At 31.6% G+C, this 16,660-nt stretch overlaps 2 protein-coding genes across 10 annotated transcripts; one reads left to right on the forward strand and one right to left on the reverse strand.

Annotated features, from left to right (window-relative positions):
- Positions 1 to 3,710: 3,710 nt before the first annotated feature.
- On the reverse strand, positions 3,711 to 4,348 carry LOC123192652 (sigma factor binding protein 1, chloroplastic-like). The gene has a single exon (XM_044605283.1). It carries the CDS (start codon positions 4,209 to 4,211, stop codon positions 3,816 to 3,818), a length of 396 nt encoding a protein of 131 aa, XP_044461218.1. The 5' UTR covers positions 4,212 to 4,348; the 3' UTR covers positions 3,711 to 3,815.
- A 2,953-nt stretch (positions 4,349 to 7,301) lies between these two features.
- Positions 7,302 to 16,226, forward strand: LOC123192780 (transcription factor TGA2-like). 9 transcript variants are annotated; one of them, XM_044605431.1, is made up of 14 exons: positions 7,302 to 7,458; positions 8,310 to 8,351; positions 9,158 to 9,313; positions 9,856 to 9,975; positions 11,464 to 11,567; positions 11,780 to 11,832; positions 11,942 to 12,130; positions 12,361 to 12,435; positions 12,525 to 12,584; positions 13,581 to 13,658; positions 13,784 to 13,835; positions 14,284 to 14,555; positions 15,307 to 15,555; positions 15,861 to 16,226. In XM_044605431.1, exons 4-14 carry the CDS (start codon positions 9,878 to 9,880, stop codon positions 16,005 to 16,007), a joined length of 1,377 nt encoding a protein of 458 aa, XP_044461366.1. In that variant the 5' UTR covers positions 7,302 to 7,458; positions 8,310 to 8,351; positions 9,158 to 9,313; positions 9,856 to 9,877; the 3' UTR covers positions 16,008 to 16,226. The 9 variants fall into 9 exon arrangements, with proteins under 9 accessions (XP_044461366.1, XP_044461368.1, XP_044461367.1 ...); XM_044605433.1 differs by lacking the exon at positions 9,158 to 9,313; XM_044605432.1 differs by lacking the exon at positions 8,310 to 8,351.
- Positions 16,227 to 16,660: the final 434 nt, after the last annotated feature.

Below are 16,660 nucleotides of genomic sequence, written 5' to 3' on the forward strand. Positions count from 1 at the left end.
ATATCCTAATTCAATGCTTTTAATATTCCTTTTACTATCATTAATATAATAAATCAATTTTATAATTTTTAATAATTAGAATCTAAAAATTAGAAAAAATAGTAGAGTTACAAGACTCGTTTAGAGAAGACTTGAGTTTGAATTGCATACACCCCATGATTGAATTTTGTCTAGTGTTGTATCTGGGTTATTTTGTTCGACTAAAGGTAAGTTTTATGGTAAATTTTCAACTTTTTGTATTAGTCTTTTGTATACCCTCCTACATGGCCAAGATACCAATTTGGATGTGTTATTTTATTTATTTATTCGAGTTTTATTATCTATCTGTTATTAAATTTATAAACTCTAAAGAGAAAATTGTAGTTTATAACCCCCTATGAAATGTATTAAAAATTATTCTGATTAATATATTATTTATTTATTAATTATTATTTTATCAACCAATTTATTATAATAGCACATGACAACTAATTTTTTATTTAAAAATATTTAATCAATATAAATTTCTATACTATTGGATCATACAATTTTACCCATCTATTAATTGAGTTAATTTACATAAATTTTTTGAAGAAATTTTATTTTCTTAGCATTCATTTTCGCTTTTAGATTGTTATAAAAGTGAAAGAGGAAAGAAAGAAAAAACAAATGAAAACAATTCATTTCATTTTATTGGAAGCTTTTACTATCTTGGGTTTGAAATTAGGGTTTTGTGTTACGCAATTCAATGAATCCAAATTTATTCTGACAGATTTTAGTCAGTGTTACGTAATACATCGAATGATTTGGTCAAGCTTAATACATGTACATGTTAAGTAAAAATATTTTTTTATATTATAAATGTTTTCTCAAATGGCACAAATATTTAATTTAGAAATGGAATTTTACATGCCTGTTTTACACTATTTGGTTTTGAAATCTCTGACGAGAGAGGTCACGAAGTTCTTCGATTTCCGACGCTGATCGAAAATGGGAGGAATTCGCCGGAAGGAGAGGCTGCTTCGAAGAGGCTGTCGACAATGGAGCCGGAACGGTAGATTTCAAAACCAAACCCTAAGGTGAAATTGCCATTTTCTTAAGCTGAAAATTTTAGTTTTTAAAGTCAAAATTAAATTCTATTTTAGATTTTTAATATTATAGCAAAAATGACGATTTTCCACCACCATTAAGGTTTGGTTAAATCTAACCGACCATGGGTCGGTGTTTAATGTTTCCATAGTTTTTGAGAAAACATCAAACCTTGGGTGGGAAATAGTCGTTTGGCCTTTTTTATATTATAAAGAAATGGCTCAAAATTAATTTAGAGATGGAATACATGTGACATATGAAATGACGAGAAGCACCTTGATGCTGATAAATTATTAATCGCCGCTTGAATCTTCTAAAATAATTTCATTGACTTGTTTTCGGATCTGACATCAATGACAAAAATCTTTTCCAAGAGTTGTTTCTTTAATAATTTTTGGCCAAAACATTTAATATCATGGAGATTTAGTCTATTGTCAAATCTTTATTTATAATTTTTTAAAAACATAAACACTTATTTATTAATTATTAAAGTTAATAAAATTTATTAAATATAAAAATATAATTATTATTTAAGTAATAATATTAAAAAATAATATTAAAAAATAAAATTATATTTTTTCCCTTAATTTTTAAAACTCACAATTTTTTTCAATTTATATTTTGAAGAATTACATTTTCCTTTTCAGAGTTTCAATTTTTTCTTTTTTTCTCTAACAACCGGACTTTTGCCAACAACCTATCTTCTTCGTCAACGCTCTCACTCTGAATCCAATCAAATTGTGAGTTGAAAGAGAAGACAAATTGACTCTCCTTCATCTCACAATTCAACCATGATTCATTTTCTCATTACGTTTCCATCTCTAAATCTAACTGAATCGTGAGATGAAGGAGAGTCAATTCGTCCTCTCTTTCATCTCATGATTCAACTGAATTTAAAGAGAAAAAATGTCGAGTTCGTGGTTAGAGAGACAGAACACCGATGGAGAGAGAGAGTGTTAATAGAGAAGATGGGTTGTCGACCAAAGTTCAGTTGTTGGAGAAAAAAAAAAAAGATTAAAACCCTAAGAAGAAAAAATATAACTTTTTAAAACTTTAATTAAGAAAAATTGTGAGATACAATTTTATTTTTTTAATATTACTGATTAAATAACAATTATACCCTTAAATTTAATAGATTTTATTAACTTTAACAGTTAATATATAAGTATTTAGATTTTTAAAATGTTATATATGAACGTTTGATAATATATTAAATCTTAGGTAAGAATAATTCTTTCGGGCATAATATTTTCTTTCAGAGTTTTATATGGCATAATAGAATATTTTAGTGGAATACATTCATTTCATCAATTTTTATTGACCCGTATTTTGCAATGTAGTTGCTAAAAAATATTCTCACATAAAATGATCTTAAAAGTACTTCTAGAAAAGCAATTTCTCATTAAAAATAAAAAATAAAAAAAGGAGCACATGACGTGTGCTTTCGTAATTTAGAACTCTTCAAGCCTTCTCAAAATTTATTGAAGATAACCTAAAAATGCAAAATAGACGCAAAAGCACATGTTCATTAGTAGGTTAATTCACTTTTCCCACACAAGTTTTGGTGCACAAACACTTTTCTACCATTAGTTCATATTAATAACATTTTCCCACCTAAATACTAACTCCTCTAACAGAAACAGTACAAGAAAATATACAAATATTACAATGCCCTTTTGGATTGGTTTTTTATCATTTTATATTTTATTGATATAAAATTACACACCAAAATTATGAAAGTTTTGGCTGGTTTTTATCATTTTATATTTTTATTAATATAAATTCGAGAAAACCTTAAATTCAACTATAGAAAGTTAAAAATCAACACAACAAAAGCAGACCTTATAGTGTAACTCTTTCATCTATAAACAAAATCTACAAAATTATGAAAGTAATTACAAAAATTAAACTTTGAATTGAATGAACCCGATTACCTTATACGTGATTAGATTAAAAAGAATTAACTTTGCCAAAAAATTTACCAAAATCCGAACACCAACAAACAAAATTTACATAAAAAAGTACCTTAATATGAAGAGTTCCACCACCAAACTTAGAGCTAGACTTATTATAAAACTCCATTTAGGCCTTGTTCTCATAAAAACATGCACCCTTCCACTCAACGATGTCGTTTGATGATGAGGTGGAAACCACGAATGCAGGCAACAAGTCCACTGGGCTTTTAAGCGAGTTCAAGATTGGCCACGCGACTTGTCGGGGCAACAAAGAAAGAACATCCCGAGGGTGAAAGCGTAGTTTTATCAAACAGGTGGCGTACGTCAATAGAAGTGACAAGATCATTAAAAACGACAAGCAAAAAGAACAACACGAAGGAGACAACAACATTTTTGGAGTTGAAGGCCCGAGAATTTGTGAAATCAATTTAGGTTTCAAGTGTTCTTCCAACAAAAAGGTTCTTAAGGAAGAGAAAGAGAGACTGAGAGGATATCATCCAGAGAAGAAATATGCTGTCTTGAGCACAATGCTTCTGATTTTTTTATTCAAAACGAAATTACATATCTACCCTTTTATTGTAATTTTTCTGTTAACAGGATTTGGGTGAAAAATGTTATTAATTTAATTACGGGTAGAAAAGTGTTTCTGCAGTAAACCTTCGGTGCGAATATGTCATTTACTCTGAATTAAATCCATGCACAAATTATATAATTAATAATGTAAACTAAGGAACACGATAAAATTACATCAACATAAGATCAAATACGAAGATCTAGAGTTAATGAAAAATTTTATACTGAATAAGGCGAATCACTAAAAACGTTTGAAGTAAACATTCCCAAGAAACTTCCTTTGTGCTGCATAAACACATCATCAATAAATTCCATTTCTAAAGCAGAAACTGTGGGAGAAGAACTTTCTGTTGATGCTCCCAAATGATAATTGACGACCCCATCAACAAGCTTATTAGAACTAGGTGGGTTTTCCGCCAAGCGAGAGGCGGAGGTGTTGGCGTCGGCGTCGGAGTCTTTTCCAGTGAGTTCTTGCACAAGAGCTCTAAAATTTGAGGCACACGTCTTCACCTTCAAGGGGGATGATATGTACACAACTTTGACACCTTTTTTGGATCTTTTGTTTTTGTGGCTCTTGGGTTTGATGATTTGATTATTAACACCGAGAACATCCATGGCTGAATAATGAAGTGGATGTGAGCGATTTTATGGAGTACGGAGATTGGAATTTCTTGGGCGAGGGGGGAGAAAAGTTTAGTTCGATTGTGGAAATGGGAGGTTGCAGGAAAATAAAAAAGGATTAGAAGATTCTGTACAGATGCTTAAATGACCCGTAATCTCAGCAGTGATTTGCAACACAGGGGTTAATTACCTTGAGGTCTCAACAATTTAGGTTAGATATGGTTCTATTGACAATAATTAGCGAGTAACACTTTAGTCCCTGTTCATTCATGCTATATGTGTTAATTCAATTTCTCATAGGAAAATGGACCAAACAACAAAGTAGGGGTCAACAGAATCGATTTGGTTCACTTTTAGACTAAATTGAGTCAAAACCAATTCTAAATTTTTCTCCTCAAGGATCAAATCAAAAATTAACAATGTCCTTTTAAAAGTATCAATAGAATTTAAACTTTCGAAACTTCATTTTTTTAAGCAATCATCGTATGATAGACTCAAGAGAAAGTAAAACAATATGATAAATAATTGTTTTCCATAATTAGGGGTGCACATAAAAAATATTTTGGTTCCTATTTTTATTTAAAATAAACTTATTTCAAATAGATTTTGATTCTATTTTTATAAAATCGATAGATTCTGATTACAATAAACAATCATATATTTGATTGTTATTAACTTTTTTTCTCTCCTTTGATGTCTTTGTTTAAAAAATGACTTCATTAATCTAAAGACTTATGTTAGCATATGTTTTTTTAACAGAATACCTAAACTCACTCAAACAGAAACGGCAGATATTCTATTAGGTCTTATCAAATTTTGTATATACTTTAAGATTAAACTGAGTATTCATTATCAAGAATTAAAGATTTTTTTTTAATTTCAACTGGTTAAATTGGTATTTTCTCTAAACCTCAGGAACCCAAACAAAATTATCCACTTTATGGCACCTAGGTTTGAAAAAGATTTACATTCAATGTAAGTAGGGAAAATGTAAACAGCACGTGCGCAGTCGGCTGTGACTTGAGAACTTTCCACAACATTATTAAGAAATTCAAATTATACGTGGCTCTCTCATAGGCCCTCATTTATTTATTTATGTAATTTAGTCAAACTTGATACATTTGTTGATTATCTTAATAATAAATATCATTTGAATAATGATAGGGTGAGACGGAAATTTAATACCTAAATTATTTTAACTTGACAAATAATTTGACATTAGCAAGTTAAATACTTGATCATTTAAGATAACATTTGGAAATATCTACGTATAAATTGATCAAGTATTATTATATTAAACTATATACAAAACCCACTTTATACTACATTGAATAATGAAATTGAATTGTTCGATTATTCAATCCCTTAACGTTAATAGATATATAAAAGAATAACATATCTTTTTCAAAGTTCTAAAGAATAATAAGTAACTACTATTAAAATATTGTGTTAGGTTTTTCTGTAAGCATGATGTTTAATGAACCTATAGTGATGAATAATGCTAAAAAACCTTTGTTAAGTGATTTAATGGTGGTTGAAGACAATAGCTAGTGGTCGTGGTGGAACATGGCTAGATTGGTGGGTGAGAGAAGGGATTTTAGGGTTTTATTTTGACCTTGAAACAATAATGGTGATAGTAGAAGATAATTAACGATAGTGGTGGAAGAGGAAAATGAATCATTGAAAATTTGTTCTGGAATGAACGCCATGGAAGAAGAAGACAAAAGGTTGCTATGATTTCCATTTGGGAGATAATATTAATTTTATCATAAAATAAAATTTAAAAGAACAAATATTAAGACTAACGTGAAAGCATTGTATCAACTATCACATTAATAAATATAAACTATCGGTATTACTTGTTGATACGTCTAGTATTATTCTTCAAAATATTATACGCTTCTACATAACTTTTTTTATTTTTATATCATCATACGTATATTTTTTCACTTTCAATTTTTATCCAGTGTAATATTTTGATCATTCATTACCCTTTAACTAGTTATTATTCTATATATAAAACTATATAAGTTTAGTGACTTAAGCATTATTTAAATAACACTGCCTTAAAAAGTACTTAAATAACTATATGTTTAATATCAAATGGACATATATGTTAATTTTCAGAAATTTTTTAAGGGCCAAAAAACAAAAATTTAACACTAGTAGTAATCCATCTTTAAAAAGTGAATCATTTTATTGACACTTTATGAAAAGATTTTTACAATAAAAATGAGACATCTTTTTTAAATCAAATAGATTGACCTTAATTAGTTGAGAATGTGAAAATTTCTTATCAATATTTTCCTCTAAATATTTGTGTATTTATTAGTTCCGTACCAAACTTTGAAAATATTCACTTGCGTGACACAAAAGAAGAAGGGTATGTTGGGATTTTCAACGGTGTAATATAATATCACAATAAATTAATTTGAATCGTAAATTCTGGTTTGACTTGAAAATTTAAACCAGGGTAAAATCTGGAAAGTAGAAATGTAGAGTACTGGTAAAAACGAAAAGATCGAAATGTCGCCGCCTGTACTTTCGGCCTTTTTTGAACATGAGAAGCGTGCTGTAAGAATCAAGTACACGTGGCCATATTTTAACTTGTACTGATAATTACCGTAAATGCTTTGACGGCAACGGATTACTGTAAGGTGTCAGTATTTCTGACATATTTAATGCGATGAAATATAAAATAAGAAAAGAAATCTTAAAAAAAACTAATTTTTTTTCAAATTTTAGGTATAGTAAAATTATTCAATTAAAAAATTTTAATTAAAAAACATTTTTATTTTTATTTTTAATAGTAAAATTTAACACAAAAATGAATTTTTGAAAACTAACATAAGAAAGCTATATCTTGAGCGAGAATAAGCCTTTTGGCCGCTCAATTATATTTCAACGCGGTCCATTCTAAATCAAAATAAACCTAAACTATGACTGATATAAATAATTTTGAGTAAATATAGGCGAATTTAGTGATTATCCCACGAAAAATTAAAAAAAAATTCATATCAAAGCAATCAACCCTATATAATAAGGTTTAATAAAAAATGACTAGTCCTTGGAAGGTGGAAGATTTCTACAGAGGAAGCCCTCTGGCGATTAGAATGATCAGTACCTTGGCACGCTCTCTCTAATCAATTTTTACAAAAACAATAAGTAACAAATTTTTCGTAACCACCCTCACCATTAATATTATCATCATCATCATCTTGAGCCAGAAGCAAAATCCCAGGTGGGTTTAGTTCAAACGTGTGCTTTTGCTGTGCCTGTTATACTGAAATATATGCTAAATGATGAAGTGAGTAGCGTTTAGCGTTCAGTTCTAGCTAAAAGCAGTGAATTTGATTATAGCAAGCTTGGTTTTCCTTTTTTTGCGTTTTTTGGGTGATTTTGGTATATGGTTATTGCTTGATTGGCTCTAAAATGTGTTTACAGTACTTTAGTAAAGTGGGTCTATGTCTCTTAGAGATTGGCGTCTGGGTATTGTTGTCTTGGTGTATTTTTGTTCCTTTCTGTTGGTAAATATGGTTTTGTTCTTTGAAAGGTGCTCTGCTTAAGGGTACTTTTTGTTGTTTCAGTTTGATGATGGTTTCTGGATGTTGTACTGTGGCGCAAATTTGTTTGCTACTTGTTATGATTTTAGAGTTTGATAGTTAAGGCTGTAGTATTTATGGTCACAGCAGGAAAATTAGATTCCAGTTTTAAAGCTTGTGAAATTAGTGGTTTTGTGTTATTTGCTTTTGGTTTTTAGTTGGGGTAAAATTTCTACATTTTTATTATAAGTTCCTTTGATGTTTAGAATCTATATTCTAGGTTATATATTGTTTGATCGATATATTGCTGATTATGGCTCCTTATTAGGATTGAATTGTTCTTAAACTTATGCAAAGATTTTAAAGGTTTAGAAGATGTTTTAATTGAGGTTTTTGGCTTCTGGGTTTTGTTGGGTTGGAGTAAATTAATGATGTATGTTGGGATGGATAGGAGTGTTGATGTTTAATAGCTGTTGTAAGAGGTTTATAATATGTTTCATGTTTGATTCTGGCAAATGGGTCTTAAAGGGTTGCTGTTAGATCTGTGCAGGGATTTAAGGAGTGCTGCAAATTTATGCAATGCATGTTTATGGTAGGTGTAGATAGTCAGGTAATCTGTGTTTTATGGTAGTTTTGGCCTCTGGATGCTTTGAGGTTTGTATTAAATAATTCATGCAGTTTTAAGTTTGTTCATCATTTAAGGCTTAAGTTTCTGGGTTTCTGTAGATATTTTGCTTCTGGGTATCAATGAATTGTATAGTAGGTTAAGTAGGCATCTAGAGTAATTGTGACTTTAGGCGTCTATGCAATTCTCGGATTGTTGGATTGTGTAAGTTCTATATAAAGGCTTCTCTAATTGCCTTTCCCTTTTATTTTGTCATTGGTTTTTTCTGGGTTACTTCAGATGTGTGCTACACATCTTAGAAGGGATGACTTTAATCTTGTCAACTTGCCCTACCTAGGGTTCTGATGATTTCAGCTGTAAGCTCTGCTTTCTGGGTCAAATTGAGCTCTATCTTAGAAAGTTCCATACTGTCAATAAGTTCTTTTTTTTTTTAAATTGGGCTTCTGTATAACTGGTAACAATCTGTTTATTACATTTTTCATTATGCAAGTTTAATCCTAAAAAAGCTTCCCCATTGGCATCTATCTGAAAAGTTCCCTGGGTTAAGTTCCATTTTCTTTGTACCGAACATAAATGAACCGTGTTGGTTTCTTAGTCTGTTGCAAACCTCTTTTAGATAATAATAATTATGGGATATCTTTTTTTGAAATTGATCAGAAATCTCCTTTGTAATATCTCAGATTTTTCCTGCAGAAGTGATTTGGATTTCAGCCAGAACATAGTTGAAGTCAATGATATTTTAAAATTGTGACTTTTGAATTTATCATGTACAGAATTAATGCATATCAGGTGATTCTCTTGAAAGATCTGTCATCTTTCTAACTTGGGCTTCTGGGTGCTTTTGATTAGTTGATCTCATCATACAAATAAGTCAAAATCTATTTGACTAAGGATTTTTTTGTATGTCCTGTTTTCCTTGCAAATTTGAGGTGAGGACTTGTTGGCTTGTTGTTGTAATATAGTGATCCATGAACCAATTAGATGTGGAGCCTTGAAACCTCTGTGTTCTTTTAGTTGAAGATATGAATCAAAATAAGGTATTTGATTCTATATGCTTCCACAGTTAGATTTTTATCATTTTTGCTATTCAATTTGTAGTATTTTCTGCAATAGGACAATTTTCTCAGTACTACCTCATTCTGCCTCTGGATGCTGTTTGTTGGTGCTCTGAGACATGTTCTTCTTGTGGATGATGAAGACATATTCTATATGCTTTTGATGGACTGTCATATGGTTTTTGGTTTATGTGATCATGTAAATGGAACCCTTTTTTATTTAAGATTGTTGTTTTAGAGTAGTATTGTTCTTATACATTAGATCGTTGATATTTTCTACTTCTTTCTTTGCTTCTTTTTATTTAAGGAAGTAGAATGAAGGGATTTTCTAAGAATGTGGTATCTTTAGTTTGCATTTTTTTGTTTTCTTAGGGTAAGGGTTGGGAATTCTAATTTGTTTGAGGGACACTAAGCAGGTGATGATGATGATGGTGATGCATGGGGACTAGAACCGTGAGGCTTGAAGATGAAGATGGGAAAGCAGCAGCTAGCAGAATGCCAAGTTTTGATTCTCAGTCGCCCATTTCCAACATACTGTAAAATTTCCTCCTAAGTCTCTGGCCTTTTCAATTTTTTGTGCATATTATGCGTCTCTGTTTGCTTCTTAAAAGTATGTGTATTGTATTGACTTGTGCTTCTGCGAATGTGTTCTTTGTTGCAATATATTATAATGTAGTCTAAAGTATTAATGTCTATGATACAAAACTGAGAATAAGTATATTAATAGAGACAAGGAAAATAGAAAAGAAGAGTAAGATTGTGCAAGGTTTCCGCTAGAGACACAACTTTATCCTCAGGTAGATGTATCTATAACTGTACTGAAACAATCAGAGAGGATCTCTAACTATATTTATTCTAGAAACTAGGAATGACTTGTCTTTGAAATTCTCTGAGATGGAGGCCCCAAAGAGATACAAAAACTTTTTTTTTTCCTCACAAACAGTTAATGTCTTTTCTCTTTGACAATATGGTAATTTATTTCATGCCAAAGCACAAATGAAATATTTGTTGCAATTAATTTGACATACTAGTTTAATACTATGATATGATTATCAGAAATTTTATTTATTTTTAAATATAGAATTATGAACATTTTGTAACGCAACAAAAAGAAAGATGTGAAACTTTTAATCGTGGACATTGCTCTTAATTTGGCCTGGCTGAGAACAGTTTCATATCAAATTTATTTTGATATATACATTCAATATTTTAAGTAAAACCATTGTTTCTGTGGTTTGGCTAGAGTTACAGTTGTTATCTTGCCTAAACTGCAAAGGTCTATCAATTTTAGTGAATACTTTTTGTGATGTTAAATATTCTAGTGCTAGTTTGCATAGTGATGTTAAACATATCTAGTGCTAGTTTGCATTCTCAGTGTTTAGTACCGGACAGGTCACTTATGTTTTTTTTTCTGACAATCTTGGGGGTATCTGGATGCATTTTAGCAATGTAAAATATCAGAAAAATACCTTGAAGCATTTGAATGAAGTCTTCCATCTTCTGTAAACATAAATAGTGACTGCAATTTTTTTTGCACTTTTCTATATTTGATATGCAGTGTGCATTTGTGTTGCAAAACGATACTCATGCAAGTCTAATCTGTGTTGGAAAGTGAATTAGAACTTTCACAAGCCCTAGTGCATTAGATTTCTGTGCCAACACTTTAAGTGTGTAAATATTCAATCAGATTGAATTGATTGTTTACATGTTCAAATTTGTTCTAAAAAATCTGAATAAGTATGCTAAGGTGCTGATATTGGACTTAATTTGTTGCTTCTGGTTACACATTCAATTGTTACATCCACAAAAATCTCATATCAACATACCATGGCTGTGATGTTTTTCTTTTGCAACTTTCTTATTTTGATTATCATGGCTTTTTTTTTTTTCTTTTATAGTTCCTTTGTCAAGTATAAAATTGGTTTAATTTCAAGGCCATATATGCTATAAAAGAGTACATCATACCAAGTAGAAAATTGTTGTTACTGCAATAGCTTAAATTTTTTATGAACTGTGGCTTTCAGTTATACAGAGGGTAGCACAATCCAGACTTATCATGTTTGTGATATTGGGGCATTTGAACACTCTGCCGGATTTTGCTTAGAGGATGCTGTCAACCTAAGTGGAAGTAAGTATTAGTCAAGTTTTAGAGATCAGTTATAGAGCAAACATTTTTACTGATCTTTACTTGTCGGAGACTATAGTATAGGAACTTAGCAAATAAGAAATCAGTTTCTTTTTTAAGACATATTTGTATGATTAAAATAATTTCTTTGTCTCAAATTCTGAGAAAGTTTTATATGATGTGTCATGTGGACACTGTGATTTATTCAACCAAAGCAGGTGACCAAGCAGTTGTTTCTGATCCCCTCCAAATTGACACTTTTAATAAGGTGAATTCCATTTTTCCTTTTTATTAATGGACATTTATGCTTGATGTTCATTTGATCTATGGTCATCTTGCACTAACTGCTTCTATATATCCTTTTTTATCTTTCACAGGCACCGACTTCATTTAACATAAATAACCAAGCAGAGACCCAGAGGCTGCTGTTGGAAAAGGGTCAAAAATTGAATCTGGTTTCTATTTCTAGTGGTAATACAGAGAACTGGGGAGAATCTAATATGGCTGATGCTAGTCCCAGGACTGATATCTCAACTGATGCAGACACAGAAGAAAAAAATCAAAGGGTACTGTGTCTTTTTGCTATCATTGACATTCTATTTCTTAAATCAGTGATTTGTAAGTTTTGCATAACCATGCCATTTATCAAATATCGTTGTGCACTCTAAGTTTATTTGATTTAAGACTCTGTTCCTTTTTGCTTGAACAGGGACATTTTTTTTTTCTAACTCATTAGAAATGTTGATGTTAAATGATATTCCTGTCCATCTGACATATCAGATCATTACTTCTGCAGTTTGATAGAGGTCAATCTGCAGCTCTCGTGGCCTATGATTCTAGTGATAGATCAAAAGACAAAATGGATCAAAAGGTGATATGATTATCTATTCAGATTTAATTATATGTGAGCTTTTTGTGGTTCTGTTTGATCACGGTATTTTGGCTGATTCTTCTAAGCAGATGCTTCGTAGGCTTGCTCAAAATCGCGAGGCTGCAAGAAAAAGCCGATTGAGGAAGAAAGTAAGTGTTGTGCTTTTGTATTATATTTTTTAACTTGAAAATTATCCCTCATATTTCTTAAATATTAAACTTTTCCATAAGGCAGGAAAGCAATATGATCAATAGTTGTCATTTTAGGATCTAACAAGGTGAGGCACAGCTTGTTTTATATATGTAGAATCAGTTTGGTTGGTAAACTTTGTAGGACCCAGTTAATGAGAGTATTAGCCAGGCCCCCATTTAGAGAATAACTTGGTGCTTGTTGTATGGGATTCCTTGGGATGCAGTTATAATCATGGACAAGCAGTTACAAAATTGAATTTGTTATATATATATATCTTGCCTTTAAAGCAGACTTTTTGAAATGAAGTTATCATGATGTAAAAATAACGCCCTTTTTTGGAAGGAAATGACTGGGTCATATCACTCTGGAAGAAAGATGCATGCCTAAAAAGCATTCATTAGTAGGACCTTAGATTGCACAAGAAATTCCTACACTAGTTGGAAGGAGATGTATGGTTCATAGAGAGGTGGCTGCATGGTTCTTTTCTCTGTGGTCCAAGGTCATGGCTTAATGTTTGATATTGCCTATTGAGCTTCTGCTTGGCCTTATTAAGGTCATTCTGAAGCTTACCAAATCTTGTTTTGTGTGTAATTTCTGTTTCTCGGTCAATGATAATTGCCTGATGGCTACTAAAAATAAGGCTTCAATGCAGAAACATTTGATGAGTTCCTTGCTGGCCAATTTTATAATTATTCTGTTATGAGAGGGTTAAAATGAAATTTTTTGGGTCCCATATTTCTTTGCTTCCTTCTAACTGATGTTAATTCTACCTCCTTTTCAAGGTACATTCACATGCATATTCACAAATGAGTCTCTTATTGGCATCCATACATTACTTTTGTACTTTATGCTGCAAATGTTTAGATTCACTTGCTACTTGGCCGTGAAGCTTATCTTTGTGCATAACTGATCATTTATATTCTTGTAATTGAGCTGGTTTGTTTTTCCTGTAGGCATATGTCCAACAGTTGGAAAGTAGCCGTTTGAAGCTGACCCAATTTGAGCAGGAACTTCAACGAGCACGGCAGCAGGTAGGATTTGGTTTTCTTCTTTAGCTTGCTGTTTAGTGCATTTTGTTTTACCATTTAATATATGCTTAGAGCATCGTGTATATGGGTTTCAGGCTACTAACTTTCTTTTTGTGTCTCTTATTTAGGGAATCTTCATATCAAGCTCAGGAGATCAAGCTCATTCAATGAGTGGAAATGGTATACCTTCTTTCTTCTATCTGAAGAAGTGAATGCCTCCTCATAAATAGACTTGACATTTTAAATACAGATAGTACATTTCTCCAGGCAGTGCAGCATGATTCATGATCTACAAGTTCAATATTTGAACTAAAATTGAGTTCTCTTCAAATTATATTGACTATTTTTGCACTCCAATTTACCTTTTATGTGCTCTTGTTCTCTGCATTGGCATGTTTTTGCTGATGGGATCCAGAATATGCATGCTTATGGGGTGGCTCTAAATGATTATATTCTGTTCTGTGTATGCTTGTGCCCAAGAGAAGTTTAGGTGTTTTCTTAATCCAAAAAAGAAAAGAAAGAGTTTTCATTAAGGAAGGAAGAAAATTTGGGGATTTCATTTTTCAATCTGCAGTATTATTTGAATGAATTTCTTCTCATTGACTATCTTGTTCATTGTACCTTTTAGGGGCCATGACATTTGATGTAGAATATGCACGATGGCTTGAAGAGCATAACCGACAAATCAATGAGCTTAGATCAGCAGTTAATTCTCATGCAAGTGACACAGAACTACGAATTATCATTGATGGTGTAATGGCACACTATGATGAAGTTTTCAGGCTGAAGTCCAATGCAGCCAAAGCTGATGTTTTCCATTTGTTATCAGGCATGTGGAAAACACCTGCTGAGAGGTGTTTCTTGTGGCTTGGTGGTTTCCGTTCATCTGAACTTCTCAAGGTGAGGTCATTGTGATCATAAATATTGTCTGTTGACTAGGTTATTCTGAAAAGGGAACAATTGATTTAAAAGGAAGAAATTGCTAATGAATTAAAATTGTAATATCATTGAAACAGGCAATGGTAATTTTTTCTTCCCTTGCATACTTCACTGCAATTTCCACTGATTAACCTGTGAGATGCAGTACCTCGACTTTTTTCAAGTTTATTGTAATATCTAATCAACAAGGGCCTTGTCAGGCTTGGTCATAGAGGTATGTCATCGGCCACATCATGTCCCCATGAATTAGTAAGTTAATTGATTTGGACTATGGAGACAACTCAGTTTCTCAGATGTGAAAGTAATGATGAAATGTAGAATGGGTGTAGAATGGAGTTGGGCACTTTTGCCTTTATGCATGTGAGAGGGAGGGGGAGTTCTAAAGGGCAGTGCCTTATTTATAAGCATGGGAAGGGTCTAGTAAATGATAAAATGTATGTGGACATAGAATCCTCCCTGTTAGATGTTGACAGTGGAATATTTTAGTGAGGATAATATAGTGTAAATCCGCGCTCACCCCACACTTTTCAGTTTAGTGGTGACATAGAATGGAGTTGGGCTCTTGTGCATTTGTATTGTCCAATATACGTAAGTTTATGTTTCATGTAGTTTTGGTGGATTGAGGTATTCTGATTGTATAGTTAGCATTTGGATGTATATATTGTCTTTCGAGCTTTTCCTCCTTACTTCTGGTAAACGTATGTGATGGCAGCTTCTTGCAAATCAATTGGAGCCTTTAACAGAGCAGCAGCTTGTCGGCATTGGCAACTTGCAGCAATCCTCTCAACAGGCAGAGGATGCATTGTCACAAGGGATGGAGGCGTTACAACAGTCCCTTGCTGAGACACTTTCCAGTGGATCTCTTGGCTCCTCAGGTTCATCTGGGAATGTGGCAAACTATATGGGGCAAATGGCTATGGCCATGGGAAAGCTTGGGACTTTGGAGGGGTTCATTCGTCAGGCAATTTTTATTCCTCTCTCTTGCCAATTTATTAAAACTTCGTACCTTTAGACAGATTGCAGGAAAACCATAATTCGTTTAATTAATTTAAAATTAAAGTTCCTAATTCAATTTTGTGATTCATTACACAATGTGAACTCAGGATTTCCTAGCTTTTTGAAACATTAGAAGTGTATTTTGTTATTGATGGTGCTTTTCTTTTGTTTTAATATATTTTGGGTGTTTTTTTTTTTTTCATTTTTTGTTTGTTTTGCTGCTTCTTAGCAAATAAAAGTCTAATACTTTTTGTTGGATTGTAATGCCAGGCTGACAATTTACGGCAGCAAACATTACAACAAATGCATCGAATATTAACAACGCGCCAGTCAGCTCGTGCCCTCCTGGCAATACATGATTATTTCTCTCGACTTCGTGCTCTTAGTTCCCTCTGGCTTGCCCGGCCAAGAGAGTGAAGACCCAATGTAATTTAGATATTCTTGTGTTGTAGATTTGATGTTTAATACGTAATATCAATCGAGTTGAGACTGATGATAGAATTTGTGTGAAGGATGTATTTCTGTTAATTGTTTTTTAATTAAATCAGCACTCTTGTAAGTGTTATTGTTGCTGTAACCAACACTTCTGTAATGAATTTAAACGATTGGAGCCTAATTACTCAGTTTTCTTCTTCACATTTGGTTGTGGTTGTTCTGGATTTTAATTTATTCTGTGTTTTCTCGAGGAAGAAAAGAAACCATGTGTTTTGTTGGCGCACAAGGCTTTGAGGAAAGATCAAAATTAATGATTTTAAATTAAATATAAAATAAAATTTAATCACATTATAGCATATTATTTATATATTTAAATTGTGTATAAAATATATATATAAATATTGTTTGTTTTAAATAATATTATATGTATATATCTATTTTAAATATATAAATAGATATGCATGTGTTATTAAGTGATTATGTATTATTGTATATTTAATTTAAAATTATTTAATCACATAATAACATATAAATATTTATTTATATATTTAAAATAAATTATAAATAATATTATTTATATATTTATATGTGCATATAATTTTATTAAATTTTCTTTGCCAAAGTCTAGAGTAAGG

The sequence above is a fragment of the Mangifera indica genome, chromosome 12, assembly GCF_011075055.1.
Source record: "Mangifera indica cultivar Alphonso chromosome 12, CATAS_Mindica_2.1, whole genome shotgun sequence".
NCBI lineage: Eukaryota > Viridiplantae > Streptophyta > Magnoliopsida > Sapindales > Anacardiaceae > Mangifera > Mangifera indica.